Here is a 22,034-nt window from a genome sequence, read left to right as displayed (position 1 = left end):
AAAACTAATTTGCCAAAACCTTATCTGATTGTGGAAAGAGCAGTCAGACAACTCCCAGACTCTTCAGGATTTCTCTTTGACCACAGGGGAGGAATAAATGCTAAGAACCTGGAAGTTCATAGTCCAGAGATTGTGCCCCATCAGAACTTTACAGGTTTAATCATAACATAACAGAACATTTTCTGACCCTAAGACCTTCCCACATATCAGCATGGCTCCAGTATAAAAACAGTGAGTTAAAACAGAGAATTGCAAGACACAGACTACCTAAGATTGCATTGCCAGAGATGCCCAAACACACCAGGGGAGAAAACACAAGGACACTTGTATGCAGAATAAGGCATAGTGAGAGAGAAGTTTATAGCAAGAAACACGTATATTGAAAAAGAAAGATATGAAGTTAATAAGGGAACTGGAAAAAGAACAACAAACTAAACCCAAAGTACAAAATGAATTCTCTGGGGCCAGCCCCGTGGCTTAGCAGTTAAATGCTCGCGCTCTGCTGCTGGCAGCCCGGCTTCGGATCCCGGGCGTACACCGATGCACCGCTTCTCCGGCCATGCTGAGGCTGCGTCCCACGTACAGCAACTAGAAGGATGTGCAGCTATGACATACAACTATCTACTGGGGCTTTGGGGGAAAAAAATAAATAAATAAAATTATTTTAAAAAAAAATGAATTCTCTGAAAGCTACCAAATATGGGCAAAAGAAATTAAGAAATGTATAAATCAGTGGGGAAATGTCGTTTCATAGTTTTCAAGACTTCACATTGTTGAAATGGCACCACTCCATAAAATGATCTAGAGATTCAATTCAATACCTGTCATAATCCCAGCTGTGCCCTTTATAGAAATTGGCAAGCTGTTTCACAAATTCTGTGAAATTGCAAGGGAACCAGAATAGCCAAACCAATCTGGGAAAAGAAAAACGTACTAAGCGAATGTAATGAAGATATTATTGTATTGACACAAGTACAGATAGAGATCTATGGAAGATTGAGATTAGAGAAATAAACCCCCACGTTTATGCTCAACTAATCTTTGACAAAGGTACCAAAAGTGAGGAAAGAATATTCTTTTCATACATTGATGCTGGGCCAACTGGATAGCCACATGCAAAACAAAGAATTTGTACCTTTAAAACCCACAACATACAATGACTTACCAAAAGGGATCAAAGGCCTATAGATGAGCGTACAAGTATAACAAAGTATATGAAACATAGGAACAAATTCCTGACCTTGTATTTGGCAAAAATATGTTAGAGGTGACACCAAGAGCAATAACGGGAAAATAATGGGGAATTTGGGCTTATGTACTATGGATTAGTATGATGGTACTAATCTTATGAGACCATTGTGGTATATGTGGTCAGTCGTTAACCCACACGTCGTCGTACGGAGCATGACTGTATATGGATTATATCTTTTTTTTTTTTTTTTAAAGATTTTATTTATTTATTTTTTCCCCCCAAAGCCCCAGTAGATAGTTGTGTGTCATAGCTGCACATCCTTCTAGTTGCTGTATGTGGGACGCGGCCTCAGCATGGCCAGAGAAGCAGCGCGTCGGTGCGCGCCCGGGATCCGAACCCGGGTCGCCAGCAGTGGAGCGCGCTCACTTAACCACCAAGCCACGGGGCCGGCCCTGGATTATATCTTAATAACGCTTTTCATATAAGTAAATAAATGCATTCAAAGCTTTGCAATGAAGAGTTTTGCAATCCCCTCTCTTAGGCTTATTAAAATTTCCAGGTTAATTGACACATCCATAGCTTGACAGTAACTTTGTGTGTATGTGATGAGAATGCTTAATCCATTGTCTACAGTTTACACATATCAAATATTGGGTTGTAATCTTTAAATATAGACAATATTATTAATCAATTGTACCTCAATAAAGCTATGGGGAAAGAGTTTCCAGGTGCATCCCACATTTACATAATGATTTATTGTTTGTCTTACATCAGTGAATTAAGAATCAATTGCCTTAGGGATATTATAACCATTTACATTTAAAACTTCTCTAGGGACAAAGGCAAAGTTTGATCTAAAATAATTTTCCCTCCGTTGTAATAGTATAATGGAGAATTTAGAGAACACATCTCATAGCTTAAGGTTGGTCTGAGAAGAGTCCCTGCACTCAGCTAGTGCTGTGGGGTTCCTACTTCCCACCAGAGTCAAGTGCCCTGGGATTCTTCATCTTAAGAACTGCTCGAGTCGGGGTGGGGCAGGAACGGGTGGAAGGCTGAATGCTGGCAGGGAGGAAAGCTCAAAATGGAGCCAGCCTCTTTATCACGGAGGGTGAGGTCACATTTAAGTGTCTGTGTTTCTAAACAAGGGTCAGAGTTCTGTTACCGCCCAACGTGGGGCCTTCTGCTCGCCGCAAGACATGCCAATAGTCAAGAGGCAAGGTGGTAGGAGAAAAAGGACTTTATTATTACAGCTTGCTAGTGTCGGGGGAAGAGGGAGAATCCCCCTCTGCCCTTTTCCTTAAGGTTCTTATGGCTGGCCAAATAATTAACAAGACAGGTTAGCAGGAGAAAATAATACCAAGTTTAATAACATGTATACATGGGAGAAAGCAGGGACACTGCGTTTCTCAACACAATAGCAGAAATTCGCGTCCTAAATACCATGTTCAGCCAACGACAAAGGAGGATTTTGGGGGTGGGGGGAGTCAGTTACAGAAGATTACCACTAAAGCACAGTAAACAAGAGTAAGGTTATTATGCAGATTTAAGGCCTCACCTTCCACATTGATAAGCCTCTAGAAATGAGGCCATCCCCCTCTCTTCCCAAAACAGAGAGGGAGATACCTTTACAAATGGAGATTTCCCTTATAAATGTAAATGTTCATCTGGCAACTCCTTGCAGGGCCATCCAGAGAATGTGGCCAGAGAGAGGGAACTTCCGATAAGATGGGCTTGTTGGTGCCTTTCCTATTGTAACATTTATCCTACATTATCTTTACAGCCATCATGATAGATCTGTTCCAGGAAGGAGTTACTATGTCAAATTCTTTAGGCAGTTAGTGGGGGAGGTCGAATGTCCCCAGAGAAAACAACCAAGGCAAAGAGATAGATTTCAGGGTGGCCAAATCTTGATCTCCCACACCAGCAAGAGGGAAGTTGGCTGACTCATGTCCAAAAGAACCATCTTAAGGGGGCACAAAATCTTACAGCAGTTATATAGGCCATTGGGTTATTGGGGAGGCGGTTAGGAATGGTGACCTTCTGGTGTTACAGACTGGGAGTGCCACACCAGATCTTTCCGTTTTCACTGATGATAGCTATCAGCATAGACTCTCTGTTCGGGCGTCATCACATTCCTAAGGAACTCAAAAAAGCAGTTATCATCTTCTCGCAGCTGGGAGGCACATGGGCAAGCAGGGGTCGTAAAATCTACAGAGCAGTTAGATCTCCTGGAGGGCGCACATCCAGCTGGGTTAGTTTGTCAGAGGTCATTCAAAGTTATAATCGAGTTTTTCTTTTCTACAATATGGCTTCCCTCATGTCAACCTTGTCTTGAGCCGGTATCAGTTCCATGAGTGACACTGCAGTCTTACACCAAGCCCTTGACCCCTAGAAGACATGAGACCCTCTTGTTCCAGCGTGGCCTGGCCTGGGCCACCCTCTTGTCTGTACTTGCTCCTCCTTGAAACTGACTCAGGAATTCCATGTGCACACCTGTCACCATGCGTTCATAAAGGGGGGGAACAACAGTGTCAGTCCCAGGCCTGGAAAACGTTCTGTTTAAATGTAAATGACTCAGGCGGGGACAGGTTAGCACCCACCGGCAGAAGCTGGTTCCACGGAGCAAGGCACCCTCCTGCTCCGCAGTCACTCAGGGCTGAGGGGGCGAGGCCTTTGGTAACTGTCCAATCAGGGGCGCCACTGGGACAAGTGGGTGGGACGATGCATCACAGCAGCATGGAAGTCCCTTCTGTGTCCGGCCTAGATGGGGATGGTCAGTCACCTGCCGTGAATAGTCCCTGGTGGCTCTGTCACAGCGTCTGTCACGCTGTGATCTGCACTGGCCGGGGGAGTCATAGGAAGGACGCAGGGGACCCGGGAGACTAGAAATGGTGAGTGTGCGGCCCCGGGTGAGGACCCGGGGAGGAGGGCTGGTCGGAACCGGCCGTGGCGGGACCGGCCTCCCCGCGGTCACCTCCGAGTCCGCGGACCCGAGTCCGCGGGGGCGCCGCCCGGACCTCAGTCCCCTCCGGCCGCAGCGTGGGGGCCGGGCCAGCGGCCGGGACTCTGGGCGACATGTCTGTCACTGCACGTGGTGACTTCAGCCCCGGAGCCTCCCTGGACAGCCCTGAGCTACAGCCCTGAATCTTCTCAGATTGTACGGTGACCGCGGGGAGGCTCATCAGGAACAATAGTGACTCCGTGTCCAGGGTTCCTGTGTGAGAGGAGCTGTGGGGTCCCCAATTCCTCCTTTCTCTCCAGAGGGCTCCCATTTTCTCCTGAGTTTTCCAAATGTTTGGGGAGCAGGCTCTCAAATCCATGATTCTCTCTCCACAGCCCAGCTTTTCCTAGAACTGACAATAAATCCCTGAATTTTCAGATCTCTCCCCACATTCCCAAAGCCAGCTGCCCGTCACTGAACTGCAGCGTCATTATCAACTATGCACCTTTCGTGGCGCATTTCAAACAGACCCAATATTTCTACTATTTCTCATTATTCCCCAGAGCCATGGGTGACTTTTTTTTTAACGATTATATTTGTCAGGATATTTTACATTAGAAGACAGCAGAAAATAACCACCTGGAACTACACTGCATGAAATCCTGTGCGAGAGTCTCCCCCCAGGATCCTTCTGGGCACAGACATCCTGTGGGAAGTCATTTGGGTGGAGGGTCCTCTTGAGAAACTTTCCTGAGTGATCTGTCCCGTCAGTCTTCCCCTCACTGGGTTGTGACCTTGAAAATATTTACTCACTTATTTAAGTCTCCATTTTTCAATAGGGGTAAAGTGTATTTAATCAACTGAGTTTGAAATGCAGTATAAAATATTTCCAAGCTAGTAAGAAAGAGGTGAATTCCAAAAAATAAAATATTCCTGCATTGCATTCCATTTGTTAAGAATTCTGATTTCACTCTTTCTTCCTCTGAGTGTGTGTAGTAAGTTTCTGAGGGCCATATTTACTTTTGGGTGTTTTCAAATGAAACTCCAGGGCTTAGACATGCAGACCACAAATGTCCAAGTGTGATTAATTATTTACAAACCAATTTCTTGCCATCGAAATAATAATTAACTGTCATCTTTTTTTTCTAAAAGGAATAGATATTTGGGGTTTTCTGGTTGAACTAGTAAAAGTGCCTTACAATTTTCTTCCCTCCTTTTTACATAAAGGATGCGTTTAAATGGTTTTGCTGGATTGTTCAAACACTGGGTTTGCATCATTTAAAGTATCAGTGGCGTTCTAAAGCAACTCCGGTGAGGAGGAGACCCAGTAGTCATTGACCAAAGCTAAGGCCCCCTTGGGCCTGCACAGGGAAGGACTTGAAGGCCCAGTTGTTCTTCCTCGAGAGCCTCCCCCTGCAGGTGTCCTGCCTGCTCACACCCCCCCATGGAAGGAGCCTCTATACTGAGAGGAGCTGCAGAGCCCTGGAAAGCTGGCGGTGCACGTGCTCATGGGAAGAGGAGGGGGTTGATTTCCTTTCTTAGATTGTGGTTGTGGTTCCTTAGGCCTAGACAGTTTTAGATGTTATGTTTGAATTTTGAACCCACAGTGTAAGTTCAGTGAGAGCGTAATTTGTGCACATTGAGAAAGTCTGTGAAGATCAGGTGTTCTGTCCTGTGGACAAAGAGTTCATTAATTTGGGAGTTCATTTGGGTCAGAACCTGCAACTGAATCCAACTGAGTTTTCCTGATTGTGGGAAGGGCAGCCTGAGAGAGGGAGCATGTGCATTATTCCCTGGGGAGGGGAGGGCGTGTGGAGCTCCCAGAGTTCACTCCTGTGGCTGCTCAGGTGCCCCACCCCCCTCCACCAGGGACTGACCCACTCCAGGGGTTCTATCTTGACTGAGAGGGCCTAGACCCCAAGTTTGGGAACTTGGTTAACTTTCCAAGTGTGAGTTTTCCTTTTGACCTGTAGGCAAGCAGGCTGCTTCTATAAGCTGATTTGAATATTTGTGTTTCCTTGGATTCCTTTATGAACTGAAGATTGCAGCCCTCTGATTCTGGTTTCATTTGCCCTTGGGGTTTTAAAATGTAAGTTGATTGAGTTATGATGTGAGTAAGGGAAGAAAATTGTGGAACCAAATGGAAGTTTTGTTACATTTAGGCAAGAGAACCTCAAGATGTGAGATGGGTTTATTTAAGCTCTCAGGTACATATCATTTTTGTTGTTGTTGTTGTTTTTGGTTTTGGTGAGGAAGATTAGCCCTGAGCTAACATCTGTGCCCGTCTTCCTCTATTTTGGATGTGGGTCACTGCCACAGCATGGCTTGACGAGTGGTGTGGGTCCATGCCCAGGATCCAAACCTGCAAACCCTCAGGCTGGCAAAGCAGAGCATGCTGAACTTAACCAGCAGGCATGGGGCCAGCCCCATATTCCAGTTTTAGGTCAGTTTTTGTGTGTCCATGTCCCTAGAAAGTTTTGATATTTAAAAGGATATAGTATTCCTAAGGCAAATGAATTCCTATTTTAATGTATTCAAGGAAAGAGCACTTGAGTTTCTATTTTCATTGATATGAAGAAACAGGTCAAATCTTCTGTAAATCTTTAAAATTCCTAGTTTATGTCAGGGCTTAATTGCAAACCCCTAATGCATTATAATATACTACTCCATCCTGATAATATCCCCAGTGTAAATATAGTGGACTGACAAACTATAATGTCCTTTATCCTTTCTGTTGGAAAGGGATTTGTAAATTTTTTATGGTTTATAGTTTTATATCTATTAGTGTTTAATGGACTAAATCTTGAGGTGGTTTCCTATGTAGAAATGTTAAAATTAAATTAAATTTTCACCAAAAGTTATTTAAAAATAATGATCAAGCATCAGGAAATATAGTGTATATAAATTTCTCTCCTTATTCTAAATAAATAATGCATGGGAAGGTTTAAAAAATTCCTGAGAGGAAACTAACTTAAAAAGACTCCCTGCCTGTGTATCCTGCCCCCCTCCTCTGCTCTCACTCCAGCCCCCCTCAAATGACCAGTTTTGATCACTGCTTCATCCTCCTGTTAGTGTTTATATAAAAACAAGCCAGTGTGAATGCCTATTTTTCTTACCTGTGTCTGTTCTTATAATGAGTGTCCAGGGTCCACACATTTGGTGTTTGGCTTCTGAACACTTAAGCCTCACCCCTCCCTTTCCCCTAGGCCTTCTTGTCTGGACGGGCTGATGAGAAAGCCTGGAGGCTCCTGCACTGTGAGCTGCTGCTTGCTGGGCAGCTCCTCCTGTGAGCTGTGCTGCCCTGTGTGCATTGTTGACTCCAGCAAACCTGGATTCTAATTACAGGGGGTTCCAAGTTGGCAGTTTGGGAAATTCTTGGCGGTTTTCCTCGACTTTGGGAGCAGGCATACAGGAATGAGGCCGTCAGTCCATATCTTGAGTGGAATCCGTCTGTGTGTTTGTAATTTTATTTATTTATTTTTTCCCCCAAAGCCCCAGTAGATAGTTGTATGTCATAGATGCACATCCTTCTAGTTGCTGTATGTGGGACGCAGCCTCAGCATAGCTGGACAAGCAGTGCGCCAGTGCACGCCCGGGATCCGAACCCAGGCTGCCAGCAGTGGAGCGCGCGCACTTAACCACCAAGCCACGGGGCCGGCCCTCGTCTGTGTGTTTGGAGTGAAGGTGAGACAGAGGATGGAGTTACCTTGACATTAGCAGGAGCCTGGGGTTATATGGATGATTATATATACCCTGTGAATGAGCTGAGCCCATCAGATGGTCACTTCCTAAAGAGCAGTCATTGCAGAGAGGAAGAAGAGACAGGAAAATACAGTCAGTAGGTAGCAACATTAGAGAGGGCTCACCAGGACCCCTAAGTAACTCTGCTGCTGTGGCCAGCCCTGCATCTATTACAACAAAGATCCCGACTCTCTGGGTTGTGGTGACAACATCCACAGTCTGAGTTGGGTGCAGCAAAGAGATTAGTTCAAACCCGACTTAAGCCTGGGTTCCTTAAACTCTATAAAGCAACCAATTGTCATGGAGGAGGCCTCTAACCCTGATGGCAGTGACTGAGGCTCTCAGGAGGAGGACCTCAAGTTGTCCATAGGTTTCTGATGAAGAAATCTGCCCTGGTGCCACATTATATGCCATTAGAGCTGCAATTATCTCCAGGTACTGAGATTTCTTGAACATAGAGGGGCTCACAAGCACTGAGCATGTGACCCTCTACTGAGTTGCCTATAGTGCCTTTGGCTCTGCAGAGCGCACCCTGCCAGCTCTGCCTGGTGACTGACACATGTTTGTGATATGATGGAGCATAACCTTGGCCCTGCAACTGATGCCACCTGCAGGAGGAGAATGGCATTTCTTTCTTCAGTTCATTGAAAGATGACTAGGGTAATAGAAGGGGTTCACCCCTCTCCCAGACACCTTGGTTCCCTGGGTAGTTCCTTGGGGTTAACTGAATGCACAGCACTGAGGAGTGCATAGACTTGAAGGATGACAGTACACATTCATACGTGATGGAGCTCAGTGGAGAGTTCCTGTTCCTCATCCCTTAATTGGGACATCCCCTGATGACCCAAACCCGAGGGTCACCACATCTAACCAAACATCAGGCAGTCATCTTACTCCTGGCCAAACATTGGCCTCATCTGCATATTTTCACAAAGTCTTGGATGATTGTCTAAGAGATGCCCCTTTGTGCTAAAAAAGAATTTTGAGAATCTCTTGACCCAGAGATACTCAAAATAGAAATCAAGGTAACACTTGTCTGTACATTACTAGGTCTACAATACGAGGACTCACCAGGACACTCATTATCCTGGTGTTGGAGGATATAGGTTCTATCCTATAGGTCGGAGTTCTGACACTACTGACAGTAACCATGGCACTTCTCAGAGAATACAGTGCCCTGCTCTCCAACAAGGCATTCGATGCAAGTTCCACCTCCCGTATGGGTCCCAGCCTCACAGAGCACCATACTGGCTTATTGAAATATGTTGAAGTCAGTTGAATGAGAGATGTGTTGTTTCCTTCAGCAGGGGTGAATTATAATGACTCTGTCTTCATCTTTTTCTTGAAAGATTTCAGGGTTTACAGAAAAATTGATCAGAATTTACAGAGAGTTACACATGACTCTTCTCTTTGCCTCTGCACAGTTTACACTCTCTTTCACATTTTGTATTACTGTGGTACAATTGTTACAATTTCCAATCCCACATTGATGCATTTCTGTGCCCAGTGTACATTAGCATTGACTCTTTGTGTTATACAATGTACGGTTTTGGCAAATCTGTAATGACATGGATCCATCATTCCCGTATCATAGAGTGTAGTTTCACTTCCCTACAACTCCTCTGTGCTCCACCTCTTGATTCATCCCTCCCCCAACCCCCAAATTCTTCACAACCAGTGATCTTTCTACTGGCTCACGCTTTGTCTTTTCCAGAATGTCATATACTTGGAATCATACACTACATAGCCTTGTCACATTGGCTTCTTTCCCTTCGCAATATAATTTTAAGGTTCCTCCGTGTGTTTTCATGGCTTGATACCTCATTTCTTTTTATCACTGAACAGTATTTCATTGTATGGATGCCCCAGTAATTGTTTTTTCTATTTGACTCTTGAAGGACATTTTGCTTAAAACTCTAACTCTTGCCAATTGTGAACAAAGCGCCTATAAACATTCATGTGTAGGTTTTGTGTGAACATAATGTTTCAACTCATTTGGACAAATACCAAGGAGTGTGATTGCTGGATCTTACTCTATGTAGTAACAGTGTATTTTTATTTGAAAGAAAGTTCCTGTCTGTCATTGTGGGTGTACCAAATTCCGCTTTCACCAGCAATGACTGAGGATTACCTGTAGCTTTGCTTCTTCACTCATAGTTGGTGTTCTGAGTGTTTTGAGTTTTACTCATTTAACAAGTGTTTAATGGTCCCTCATTGTTGTTTTATTTGCAATTTCCTAGTGACATTTGATGTGGAGCATGTGAAAATAAGCATATTGCTTATTTCCCATCTATATATCTTCTTCAGTGAGAAGTCTGTTCAGATTTTTTCTCACTCTTTTTTTTTTTTTTTTTTTTTTTTTAAAGATTTTATTTATTTTATTTTTTCCCCCCAAAGCCACAGTGGATAGTTGTATGTCATAGCTGCACATCCTTCTAGTTGCTGTATGCGGGACTCGGCCTCAGGATGAACGGAGAAGTGGTGCCTCGATGCGCACCCGGGATCCGAACCCGGGCCACCAGCATCGCAGCGCGCGCACTTAACCACCAAGCCACAGGGCCGGCCCTTTCTCACTCTTTAATTGGGTTGTTTGTCTTCTGACTGATGAGTTTTAAGAATTCTTTGGATATTTCACATACCATTTATCCAATCAGTGTTTTACAAAGATTTTCTCTCACTGTGTTAATTGTGTTGTTATTCTCTTAACACTGTCTTTCTCAGAGCTTTCTCAGAGTGGTTTTTCATTTTAATGAAGTAAATTTTTTTTCTTTTGTGGACCTTGCTTTTTGGTTTTTTATCTAAAAATTCATCTCCAAACCCAGGGCCATCTATATTTTCTCCTATGTTACCTTCTAGGAGTTTATTCCTTTAGCATTTTACATTTAGATCTGTCATGTGTTTTGACTTAATTTTTGTGAAAGCTGTAAGGCCCGTGTCTACATTCCTTTCGTGTGTGTGTGTTTGCATGTGGATTTCCATTATTTCCACCACTGTTTGTTTAAAAGACTTTCTTTTTCATTTTCCCTTCCTTCTTTGTCAAAGATCAATTGACTGTATCTGTTTGGATCCCTAAGGAAAACCATTGACATGTATTCTTCCACCTTACTATACTCTCTTATTAATTCCATGAGTTATTTCTGTTGTTGTGAGTTCTTTCAGATGTTTCACAGAGACAATCATGTCATATGGAACAAATGTTATAAATTTAGCTACAGGTTTTGTGAAGATGTTCTTTCTCAAGTGGAAGTTGCCTTCTATTACTAGTTTCTTATCATAAATGGATGTTGGATTTTATCAAATGGTTTTTTATTTTCTTTCCCTCCTCCTTTCCTTTCTGATATTAGTAATTTCTGTTTTCCCTCTTTTCTTTGCTATCTTGACTAGATGTTTATCAATTTTATTAGTATTATCAAGGAACCAGCTTTATTTGTTTGAATTTTCTGCATGGATTTCCCACAATGACATTTATTTCTTTTCTTTTCTTTTTTTTTTTTTGTGAGGAGATCAGCTCTGAGCTAACATCCATGCCAATCCTCCTCTTTTTTTGCTGAGGAAGACTGGCCCTGAGCTAACATCCATTGCCAATCCTCCTTTTTTTTTCCCTCCCCAAAGCCCCAGTAGATAGTTGTATGTTATAGTTGCACATCCTTCTAGTTGCTGTATGTGGGATGCCGCCTCAGCATGGCCGGACAGGCGGTGCATCGGTGCACGCCCAGGATCTGAACCTAGGCTGCCAGCAGCGGAGCACGCGCACTTAACTGCTAAGCCACGGGGCGGCCCATTCTTTTCTAATTTTTATTATTTATTTTATTGTGCTTACTTTGGGTTTAATTTGTTCTTTATTTTATTGTTTCCTAAGGTAGATGCTTATATTATTGATTAGACATCTCTGGTTTTTACAGGGTATTTCTTCAATGGCAGAAATTTCCCTCTAGGTACTGCTTTTGCTGCATCCAAGAACATTTCATATGTTATGTTTTTATTTTGTTTAGTTCAAAATAGTTTTTTATTTCTCTTTAGACTTCTTTATCGATCCTATATATTATTTCGACATGTGATATTGAATCTCCATGTATTGGGGCAGTTTCTAACCATCTTGCCGTTATTGACTTCTAGATGAATGCTTATGTGGTTTGAGAGCATATTCTGTATGATTTCTGTTTTTTCAAGTTTATTAAGGTGTGCTTTATGTCCTAGAATGTGGTTTGTCTTGGTGAATGTTCCATGTGAACTTGAAAAGAAAGTATGTTCTGCTGTTGTATATGAATTATCCCATGGATTACAATGAAATCCAGTTGTTTCACAGTGTTGTTCAGTTCACCTGTGTCCGTCTTCTCTTCCTGCCTACTGAAATCTATAATTTGTGATAAAGAATGTTGATTTCTACAGCTGTAACACTGGATTCATGTATTTCTCCTTGCATTCTATCAGTTCTTGTCTCATATATTTTGCCCCTCTGTTGTTATGCAGGTACACATGAAGCATTGCTGTGCCTTCTTGGAGAGTAGACTTCTTTATCAATATCTAATGCCCTCTCTATCTCTGAACTTTCCTTGGTTTGTAATATGCATTCTCTATAATTCATATACCTATGGCAGCTTTCTTTTGAATAGTGTTGGCACGGTCTGTTATACTCCATCCCTTTACACTTCATCTATCTGTGTCTTTATACTTGCAATTGGGGTCTTGTAGAGAACATATAATTGTATTTTTTGAAATCTAATGTTACTGTGTCTTTCAATTATATTGAGAGTATTGATGATTAAAGTGGTTATTGATACAGTTGGATTAATATTTACCAAAAGCTTTACAATTTTCCATTTTTTCCCTTGATGTTTGTTTCTTTTGGTCTTCCACCTTTTTTCTGCCTTCTCTGGCTGAAATTGAGCATTTATTTATTTATTTATTTTTTTATTTTTTGGGGTGCTAACTAGACTTTTTTGTTCAGACTTTATTTTTTAGAGCAGCACTTTTAGGTTCACTGCAAAATTGGGCAGAAGATACAGAGATTTCCCATATATTCCATGCCCCCACACATGCATAGCCTCCCCCACTGTCAACCAGAGTAGTACATTTGTTACAATTGATGAACTTACACTGACACATGATTATCACCCAAAGTCCATAGTTTATGTTAGGGTTCAGTCTTGGTGTTGTATGAAATTGAGCATTTACTCTGATGGTTTTTTTCTCCTCTCATCATATTACCTACAGACTTTTATTTATTTATTTATTTATTTTGTGAGGAAGATCAGCCCTGAGCTAACATCCATGCTAATCCTCCTCTTTTTGCTGAGGAAGACTGGCTCTGAGCTAACATCTATTGCCAATCCTCCTCCTTCTTTTTTTTTTCCCCCAAAGCCCCAGTAGATAGTTGTATGTCATAGCTGCACATCCTTCTAGTTGCTGTATGTGGGACGCCGCCTCAGCATGGCTGGAGAAGCGGTGCGTCGGTGCACGCCCAGGATCTGAACCCGGGCCTCCAGTAGCGGAGTGCGAGCACTTAACCGCTAAGCCACGGGGCCGGCCCTTACCTACACATTTTGATAAAACATTTTTTAAAGGTTGCCCTTGAGTTTTCAGCATACATTTACAACTAACCCACCTCCTCTGCCAAATAACACTCTACCACTTCTCTGTTATGCAGGTTCCTCTTAACACACTAGTCCCAATTTCTCCTTCCCTGTCATTTGTCACATTGCTGTCATTTTTATTTCACTTGTCCATAAGCCTCTCATTACAAAATACATTGTTGCTAATGTTATTTTAAACAAAGCATCACCTGTTATATTAATTATAAGAAATATAAATATATTTTACCTTCATTTTTTCATTTTATGAAAAATTTTTATCATTTACATTGTTTCTGATAAATTTTTGAACATTTTATTCAAAGTAGGTGTACTCATGACAAATTTCCTCAATTTTTGTCTCAGAAAGTCCTTATTTCTCCTTTATTGTTGAAGGACAATTTTTCTTTACAGAGAATTCTAGGAGACTGTTTTTTTTATTTTCAGAACTTTAAATATTTCACTCTGCTCTGCACTGGCTTGCATGGTTTTTGAAAAGAAGTCCAATTTAATTCAGATCTTTGTTTCTTTATACCTAAGATGTATTTCTTCTCTGGCACTTCTCACTGTATTGCCTGTCATTGATTTTTCTCTAGTTTGAATATGATATCCTTGGGTGTGCACTTTTAGTTTATCATGTTCAGTGTTCTCTGAGCTTCCTGGATGTACTTTTGCCAGCTATCATTAATTTTAGTAGATTTTGGTGATTATTACTTCACTTGTTTCTTCTCTTTCTTTCTGTCTTTCTTTTCCTTCAGATGTCCCCATTATGTATATTTTAAAATTTCTGTTAAAGAGAGTTGTCCTAGGCTTCATGGGTATCATCTGCTGTCTTTTTTGTTATTTTTGCCCTTGCATTAGACTTTGGTGAAATGGATTTTTTGTTTAATACAGATCTTCCTAAGAAGAGACTATCTGGCATATAATTCGAAAAGCTGTCCTTTTTTTCTCTTTTCCAATTTTAGATACACCATTTTGCCCTGTGACCTCAAGACTCTCATGGATCTAAGAATAATTGTTGATTTCAAGTTTGTTCATTTTCTTCCTGTTAGGTCAAGAATGACAGTTCTAACTTCCGTAACTGCAGCATCAGAAGGTGGCAATGCCTGATCTAGAGTGGCTGGTCAGTAAACACTTCTTCTTGAAGTTGGGAATAGAGATGTTATGTACATTTAGAGGAAACCACTGTTAAGTCCTTCACAATTTTATAATCATGGGCAAATTTACCATCAAAACGTTTTGGACTTCAATGAACTCCCTTGCAATCTGTAGTTTTTAGCCTGCCCTCAAGCCCAACAAGTATCAGACACACGGTTAGTATTTGACCAGAAAGAGTTCTTATGGCACATTATTGTCTCAGTATGTGTTGTATAAATTGGTGGGAGGTAGCCTTGAGTCACTTGAGTATAGAGATTTTATGGTCTAAGTTGTCATGCCGCCTTCCTTTTGTCTGAGAACTATCTTCCAAATAATATTTGAGCCCATCAAATCATACAGAGAGAGAATGGAAGACCTGAGTCTACAATGAATATTACACAAGTTAAAAGCAACGATTCTCCGTGAAGAATATTTACATTCAGCCAGCTGCATCTGATTACCTGTAATGAACTAGAGTACTCCAAGACAATGTCTCCTGCTGGGCTTTTGTTACAAGTTTGATTTCTACAGGCCTCCTGGACTCTCTGTTTGATGATGAGACTAGAAAAGAAGGCTTCTAGTAGTTTATTATGTTTTCATTTATTGAAACCTCATGCAGATTTGACCCTCTGTCTCATGAAGTGCTGTAATTGGTGAGTAATAAAGAAGATAAAAGAATTTTTCTCAAAATAAATCATTAGTCTTAAATGATAATATTTGTTTTATTTGTATAGTATTTCTGTCATTTCCCAACATGTTCTGGACCTTGCCATTAGAGAGAAATATGATGTAATATGATCACAGTAAAATGTGTAAATAATTTCCATCTGTTCATAAAGCTTTTAGTTTGATGAGGAAGTGTATACAGAAAAACTGAGTTTTTGACAATCATGGCATAGAATAAATGCTTGGAGATAAGAGAATCATATGTAAGTAAATTTCCTACAAATGGAGTATAGATCCTCACTGCTGTCAGTCTTATGCATTCTATTCTATACATGTTTGTAATGTTTTAGGACTCAGTGGCTATTGAGGATGTGACTCTGATCTTCACTGCAGAGGAGTGGGCTTTACTGGATCCTTTACAGAAGAAACTCTACAGAGATGTGATGTGGGAAACTTGCAGGAACCTGGCCTCAATAGGTAAGAATGAGGACATTCTTTCACACTGTCAATCAGAGAAGAAGTGTTAGTTGTCCATTAACATTGTTCCAAGATATAGAATGTGGAAAGTGGAGAGGTTGGTAAAAACAAACAAACAAAAAAACTAGAAATTGTCATAGCTCATCATGGACTTATTATTTTTTGTGTGTGTGTGAGGAAGATCAGCCCTGAGCTAATATCCATGCCAATCCTCCTCTTTTTGCTGAGGAAGACCAGCCCTGAGCTAACATATATTGCTAATCCTCCTCCATTTTTTCCCTTTTTCTCCCCAAAGCCCCAGTAGATAGCTGTATGTCATAGTTGCACGTCTTTCTAGTGCTGTATGTGGGACGCCGCCTCAGCATGGCCAGAGAAGCGGTGCGTCAGGCACTGGATCCGAACCCAGGCCACCAGCAGCGGAGTGCACGCACTTAACCGCTAAGCCACAGGGCCGGCCCCCATCATGGACTTAAAATCTAAAAATTTTTCTATAGGGGTTGGCCCTGTGGCACAGCAGTTAAGTGCATGCGTTCCGCTGCTGGAGGCCCGGGTTCAGATCCCGGGCGCGCACCAACACACTGCTTGTCAGGCCATGCTCTGGTGGCATTCCACATAAAGTGAAGGAAGACAGGCACAGATGTTAGCTCACGGCTAGTCTTCCTCAGCAAAAAGAGGAAGATTGGCATGGATGTTAGCTCAGGGCTGATCTTCCTCACAAAAAAATAAAAATAAACAAAAATTAAAAAAAAATATTGGGCCGGCCCCGTGGCTTAGCAGTTAAGTGCGTGCACTCTGCTGCTGGCGGCCCGGGTTCAGATCCCAGGTGCGCACCGACACACTGCTTCTCCGGCCATGCTGAGGCCGCGTCCCACATACAGCAACTAGAAGGATGTGCAGCTATGACATACAACTATCTACTGTGTCTTTGGGGGGAAAAATAAAAAAATAAATAAATAAATAAACATTTTTCTATAACTTTAATACTTTGAAATTAACTTTCTGGCTCTGCACTTCAGGAAAAACATGGGAAGATCATGATATTGAAGATCAATACAGGAACCAGGGGAGAAAACTGAGGTGCGGCACACTCAAAATAGAAAGCAGCATGTCACATGAGAATCCTGGTATCTTATGAAATTTAAAAAGAAGGAAACAAAACAAATAACCCTCGTTTCAAATTTAGCTATTCTTAGAAAATTTCTCCAAACATGCCTTGTGAAATGTAATGTAGAGGTTCATTTATTGCAAAATAGTTCACTTGCAAGTAGTATTAATGAACCCCATCTATGAATATCACTGTTTGGATAATAGCAAGGGATCAATTTCCAAGAAATCAGACTAGGCAAAAAAACCTAGACTTTTCCTATAAATCATAATAAATATAACAGTATAAAATCACTAAGAAAGAAATAATTAATAATGTGCTTCTCATTTGTTACAGAAATCATATGGTAGAGAGACTCTGAAAGTGAAGATGATAGTCAATGTGGAGAAAATTTCAGCCTTATTCCAAATCTCAATCTGAATAAAAAAACTACATGGGCTAAACCATGTGAATGCAGTGCATGTGGAAAAGCCTTCATGCATCATTCATCCCTTAATAGGCATGTTGGATGTCACACTGAACACAAACCATGTGACTATCAAAAATATGGAGAGATGCCATGTAAATGTAAAGAGTGTGGAAAGCCTTCACTTTTCCCAGTTATCTCCGAATACATGAAAGAACTCAAACTGGAGATAAACTGTATGAATGTAAAAAATGAAATAAGCATTCACTTCTTCAGTTCTCTATGAAAACATGAAAGAAATCACACTGGAGAGAAACCTCCTGAATGTAAGGAATGTGGGAAAGCCTTCACTTTTCAAGTTTTCTTCAAATACATGAAAGAACTCATACTAAAGAGAAACATGATAAATGTAAAAGATGCAGTAAAGCACTCCCTTCTTCACATAATCTTGAGTACATGAAAGAATTCATACTGAGAGAAACGCTATGAATGTTAGAAATGTGGGAAAGCCTTCATGAATCCCTCAAGCCTTCCATCACACATAATCTTTCACATTGAGATGGACCTTATAAATGTAAGGAATGTGGAAAGCCTTCACTTTTCCCAGTTTTCTTCAAAACATGGCAGAACTCATGGCAGAGAGAAACCCTATGAATGTAAAAATGCAGTAAAGCATTTGCTTCTTCCAGTTCTCTTCGACTACATGAAAGAATTCATAACTAAGAGAAACCCTATGAATCTAAGGAATGTGAGAAAGCATTCACTTCTTTTCAGATCACTTCAAAAATATGAGTGAAGGGGCCGCCCCGTGGCTTAGCAGTTAAGTGCATGCGCCTCCACTGCTGGCGGCCCGGTTCGGATCTCCGGCGCCAAGCACCACTTCTCCGGCTATGCTGGGGCCGCGTCCCACACACAGCGACTGGAAGGATGTGCAGCTATGACATACAACTATCTACTGGGGCTTTGGGGGAAAGAAATAAATAAAAATCTTAAAAAAAAAAAAACAAAATATGAATGAAGTCACACTGGAGAGAAACTGAATGCAAGGAAAGTGGGAAAGCCTTTATTCCTCATCAAAATTTTAAAGGATATGGGAGAATGCACACTAGAGGAAAGACCATGTAAATATGAAGAATGTGGGAAAGCCTTTTGTCATCCCAGTTCTTTCTGAAGACATGAAAAGATTCACTTGATAAAAACCTCTTGAATATAAACAGCATCAGAAAGACTTCAATTGGCCCATATCCTTCTGTGTGAAACTCCCACCAAAAGCAAATATAAATGTAAGTAATATGAGAAAGCTTTATGGAAATTAAATTTTGTATAATGCTGTAGAAAACGTTCAACATGAAAGAGTTATTATAAAACTTTTAAATATATTGTGTTTATCAAGAAACTTTCTTAAAGTGCAACGTTGGATTGTGGATTCCTATTAATTACTTTCAAAAATGAATATTCAGGTGAGAAAATTCTGCAAGTCATCCTTCATCAATAGTAAATAAGATTATTAGGTAGTGCTTTTTTCCTTAAATCAGTTAATATTTTCTCTTTAATTTTTTAAATAATGTTTTAATTGTTCTGTGGGAAGGGGCCATTGAAAAATGACAGTTTGTATTTGGTGGGATTTTCTTACTGGCCTTAATTGCAGTTCCTGGATATGCCTTATCCACTGTATATATTGTACCTTTCTTAGAGAAAACTCCTTTTTTGGGCTGGTGGGTATAGGAGACTTTTCTCTTTCCATACTATTAAACAGTTGGAATTTGTATATTGCAAGTTTATCAAAGAATATACTTTGCCATGAATTCCTATTTTCATATTTGGGCCTTTGCTCTTTGTCCTTCCTTCTAACTGGTATTTGGTGAATAAACTTTAATTAAGTAGAAGCCTGTGATAGGGCAACAAAGTCTAGAGCTAGACACATCACCCCTATATTGTGTTATGTCTGTGAGGGTAATATTAAGAACTTGATCTTCAACAATCCATCCCTTTTTATGGTCCCCTGTTGGAATTCACCAATAGCCTCACTTGCATGACATTTGAAGGCAGAAGCAAACAAGGCATTGGTCAGATTTTGGAGCCACCATACAAGGAGACAGACAGTTACCTGGCTGCTATGAGCAACACCATGTTCCAGCCCATTTTCTGGATTCTTTGCCCTTCTAATCAAGAGTATCTTGAAAACCACCAACAACTGTTTGATTTCCATTTTCTTACAGGTATATTTTCCTCTGATGTTTTCTACAAGTTTCACACATCAAAGATACATTAGAGTTAAGATTTTTCTATGAGGCCTCTTTGTCCACCAGGAAACTAATTCAGACATTTGTGGTTGGGAGTATTCTCTGATTCCCCTCTTCTCTCGGTGACAGCTGTATAAGAAGTTCTAATGTGTATAGGGAACACCTTATACTGTTAATAGTGCTGGTGAGCATGTTTTCTTGATTCAACCGTGACATCTGCAGTGGGGCATAAACAGAAGGACCTGGGAGTTTGTTTCTCTGCTGCATTGTGTAGTGGCTGCTCTTGACCCAGTTCTTCCATGTGAGAACAATCCCCTTCTCATGTCAGGAAGACTGTGTTTCCTGTTACTTGTAGCTGAACATGTTCCCTCAATATGTTTTCAATAATATTTGATTGTATGTCATTAAAACTACTTGCATTTCCTTGTGAAATGAATGCTTGTTTTATTGATATATTTTATCACATGTTCTAATCCATCATATGCTAATAAATATAATTTTTGTTTTAATTTCCTCAGATAATATATTAAAATTCATTTTAATTATGGATTTTTCAGATATACATTGCAATTTTCTTCATTTAATTATTATACATCATGAATCAATTTTGTCATGTACATTACAAGTTCAAGTATTTTTTCCTCAGGAAACTGTGTTTTTTATTCTTTTACATTTACAAGTTTTGTCATAAAATTTCTCATTCATTTTTAACCCAAAACTTAAAAACATGGTTTTTTCAGGGCCCTCTTGCCAATGACCTGCAGGTTTGTACCTGCAGTCAAAGAGAGATGTGTAATGGATTCTAATAAGATTGACCACAGTCCCTAAAGGACTGTGAGGTATAACAGTGACAGGGTGCTCAGAAGGACTCCTTCCAAGATTTTGGCCCATGTGTTTTTTTTGTTTTTTTTTTTTTAAATTTTTATTTGTTTATTTTTCCCCAAAGCCCCAGTAGATAGTTGTATGTCATAGTTGCACAGCCTTCTAGTTGCTGTATGTGGGACGCGGCCTCAGCATGGCGGGACAAGCGGTGTGTCGGTGCGCGCCGGGATCCGAACCCAGGCCGCCAGCAGAACGCAGCGCCGCACTTAACTGCTAAGCCACGGGCCGGCCCGGCCCATGTGTTTTGAAGAAGCCAAGAACAATGTAGTGGAGCTCAAGTTAATTTGTAAGAAGTTCCAGTCAGTCATGTTAATTTAAGAAGGGACACTTAGTCTTCTTTATGATTTGGAATTTTATCTTTTACCATTTTTGTTAGTATGATTATATAATACTTTTAGGCTTTTCTTAGTAATTTTGTAATTTTGATGAAGGAGCTGTATGGACGCTTTTCTCTTCAGCAGGATGAGTCTTGGCTTGGCAGTCTTGGGACTTAAGTCTTGGGAATGCAGGCAGCTCCTAGTCATCTGGAACAGCGTTTGCTTTTTCCTACTTATTATCAAAACACTGATGTATTTCCTATGGTGTATGAGACACTGTTTACCATGAAGTTACTTTAGTGAAAATATGTAAATTCACTTCTTACTATACTGTGTAATATTTTTTTAATATCTCCTGTATGGCTCAGTTGAGGCCTTTGAGTTTTAGGTAAATCACATGAGATAATACAAAACCTAGCAAGGGAGAAGACAGGACCACTTTATGCCAATCAAGACTTTCTTCTTTGTTCTGAGAATATGCTCTCTGGAGCCATCCTTCACATGCCATGCACTATAGAGGCAGTAAAATACCAATTTAGCAGAAATAAGGCACAGTAGGATTTGGATATAGCAGCATGAAACAAAGAAGTTCTTGCAGTCCTGGTGCTTATATGTTTGTGGGAAAAGAGATGATTAATAAATAGTGTAAAAGCTTTATTTTATAAGATGGAAATAAAAGCTGTGCTTGAAGAAAAGTAATGCAAACAATATGAGCTAATAGCGTAGGCTAAGGTGTGTACATATCTTTTTCTATGAGGATAGAGACTCAATAAGTGAGGACTGTCATTATCATTGTTATCTGGGACTTGAGACTTTCTATTGATTTGGAAACCACAGATATTTGTGCTGTCTTTTTGTTGTTGTTTTTAATGTCATTTTTGAGAGGATTTTTATTTGCCTTTTAAATATTTAAAATGTTATAGTCTTTTCACATCTTCATGTTGCTGCTGTAACAGACTGAAAGGTGTAAGCAACATATACCCCATTAACCATGGGGTTCCTCCCATTTAGGAGACACCCAGGCTTGGATTCCTCTGCACTGTTCCAGCTCATCCTGAGTGTGTTCTTATGAGTAGAGTGATATCTATGCAACTCCCACTGTGATCTCCCCAGTGGAAACACCAAAAGAGCGCTGAGCTGCTAGAGACAAGCTTCTCCAAGTAATACATTTAGGGGTAGAGAGAGGGTACTGCATTTTGAGGTAATATCCTAATTGAGTATATGATGGACAAATGGGAACTTTTCAATGTCTTTTTCATCACAGGAGTGGCTGGAAGTCTCTTGTGTCAAAGATCCACAAATCCAAAGCAGCACCCATTTACAGCTGTTCATTTGGTTTTATTTCCATACACTTAGA

General features: G+C 40.7%; 1 protein-coding gene and 1 pseudogene across 1 annotated transcript; both read left to right on the top strand.

Annotated features, from left to right (window-relative positions):
- Nucleotides 1-3,962: 3,962 nt before the first annotated feature.
- Nucleotides 3,963-17,345, top strand: LOC147912119 (zinc finger protein 136-like). The gene is made up of 5 exons (XM_087426026.1): nucleotides 3,963-4,083; nucleotides 14,497-14,567; nucleotides 15,598-15,724; nucleotides 16,741-16,801; nucleotides 17,166-17,345. The coding sequence occupies exons 2-5, from the start codon at nucleotides 14,547-14,549 to the stop codon at nucleotides 17,188-17,190; spliced, it is 234 nt and encodes a 77-aa protein (XP_087282152.1). The 5' UTR covers nucleotides 3,963-4,083; nucleotides 14,497-14,546; the 3' UTR covers nucleotides 17,191-17,345.
- Nucleotides 17,306-18,027, top strand: LOC147912118 (uncharacterized; annotated as a pseudogene).
- Nucleotides 18,028-22,034: the final 4,007 nt, after the last annotated feature.

Source organism: Ceratotherium simum, chromosome 39, assembly GCF_057802395.1.
Source record: "Ceratotherium simum simum isolate JZ-2026a chromosome 39, ASM5780239v1, whole genome shotgun sequence".
Taxonomy (NCBI): Eukaryota; Metazoa; Chordata; class Mammalia; order Perissodactyla; family Rhinocerotidae; genus Ceratotherium; species Ceratotherium simum.
The sequence above is the reverse complement of the archived record's forward strand: the minus strand, read 5'-3'. Positions and strand labels throughout refer to the sequence as shown.

Excerpts from the sequence above, each read along its gene's own strand:
- LOC147912119 (XM_087426026.1), top strand. The coding sequence starts at position 14,547 with ATGCCTGATCTAGAGTGGCTG. Across the intron at positions 14,568-15,597 it reads TGCCTGATCTAGAGTGGCTG|GACTCAGTGGCTATTGAGGA; the intron begins GTCAGTAAACAC and ends GTAATGTTTTAG. Across the intron at positions 15,725-16,740 it reads CAGGAACCTGGCCTCAATAG|GAAAAACATGGGAAGATCAT; the intron begins GTAAGAATGAGG and ends TCTGCACTTCAG.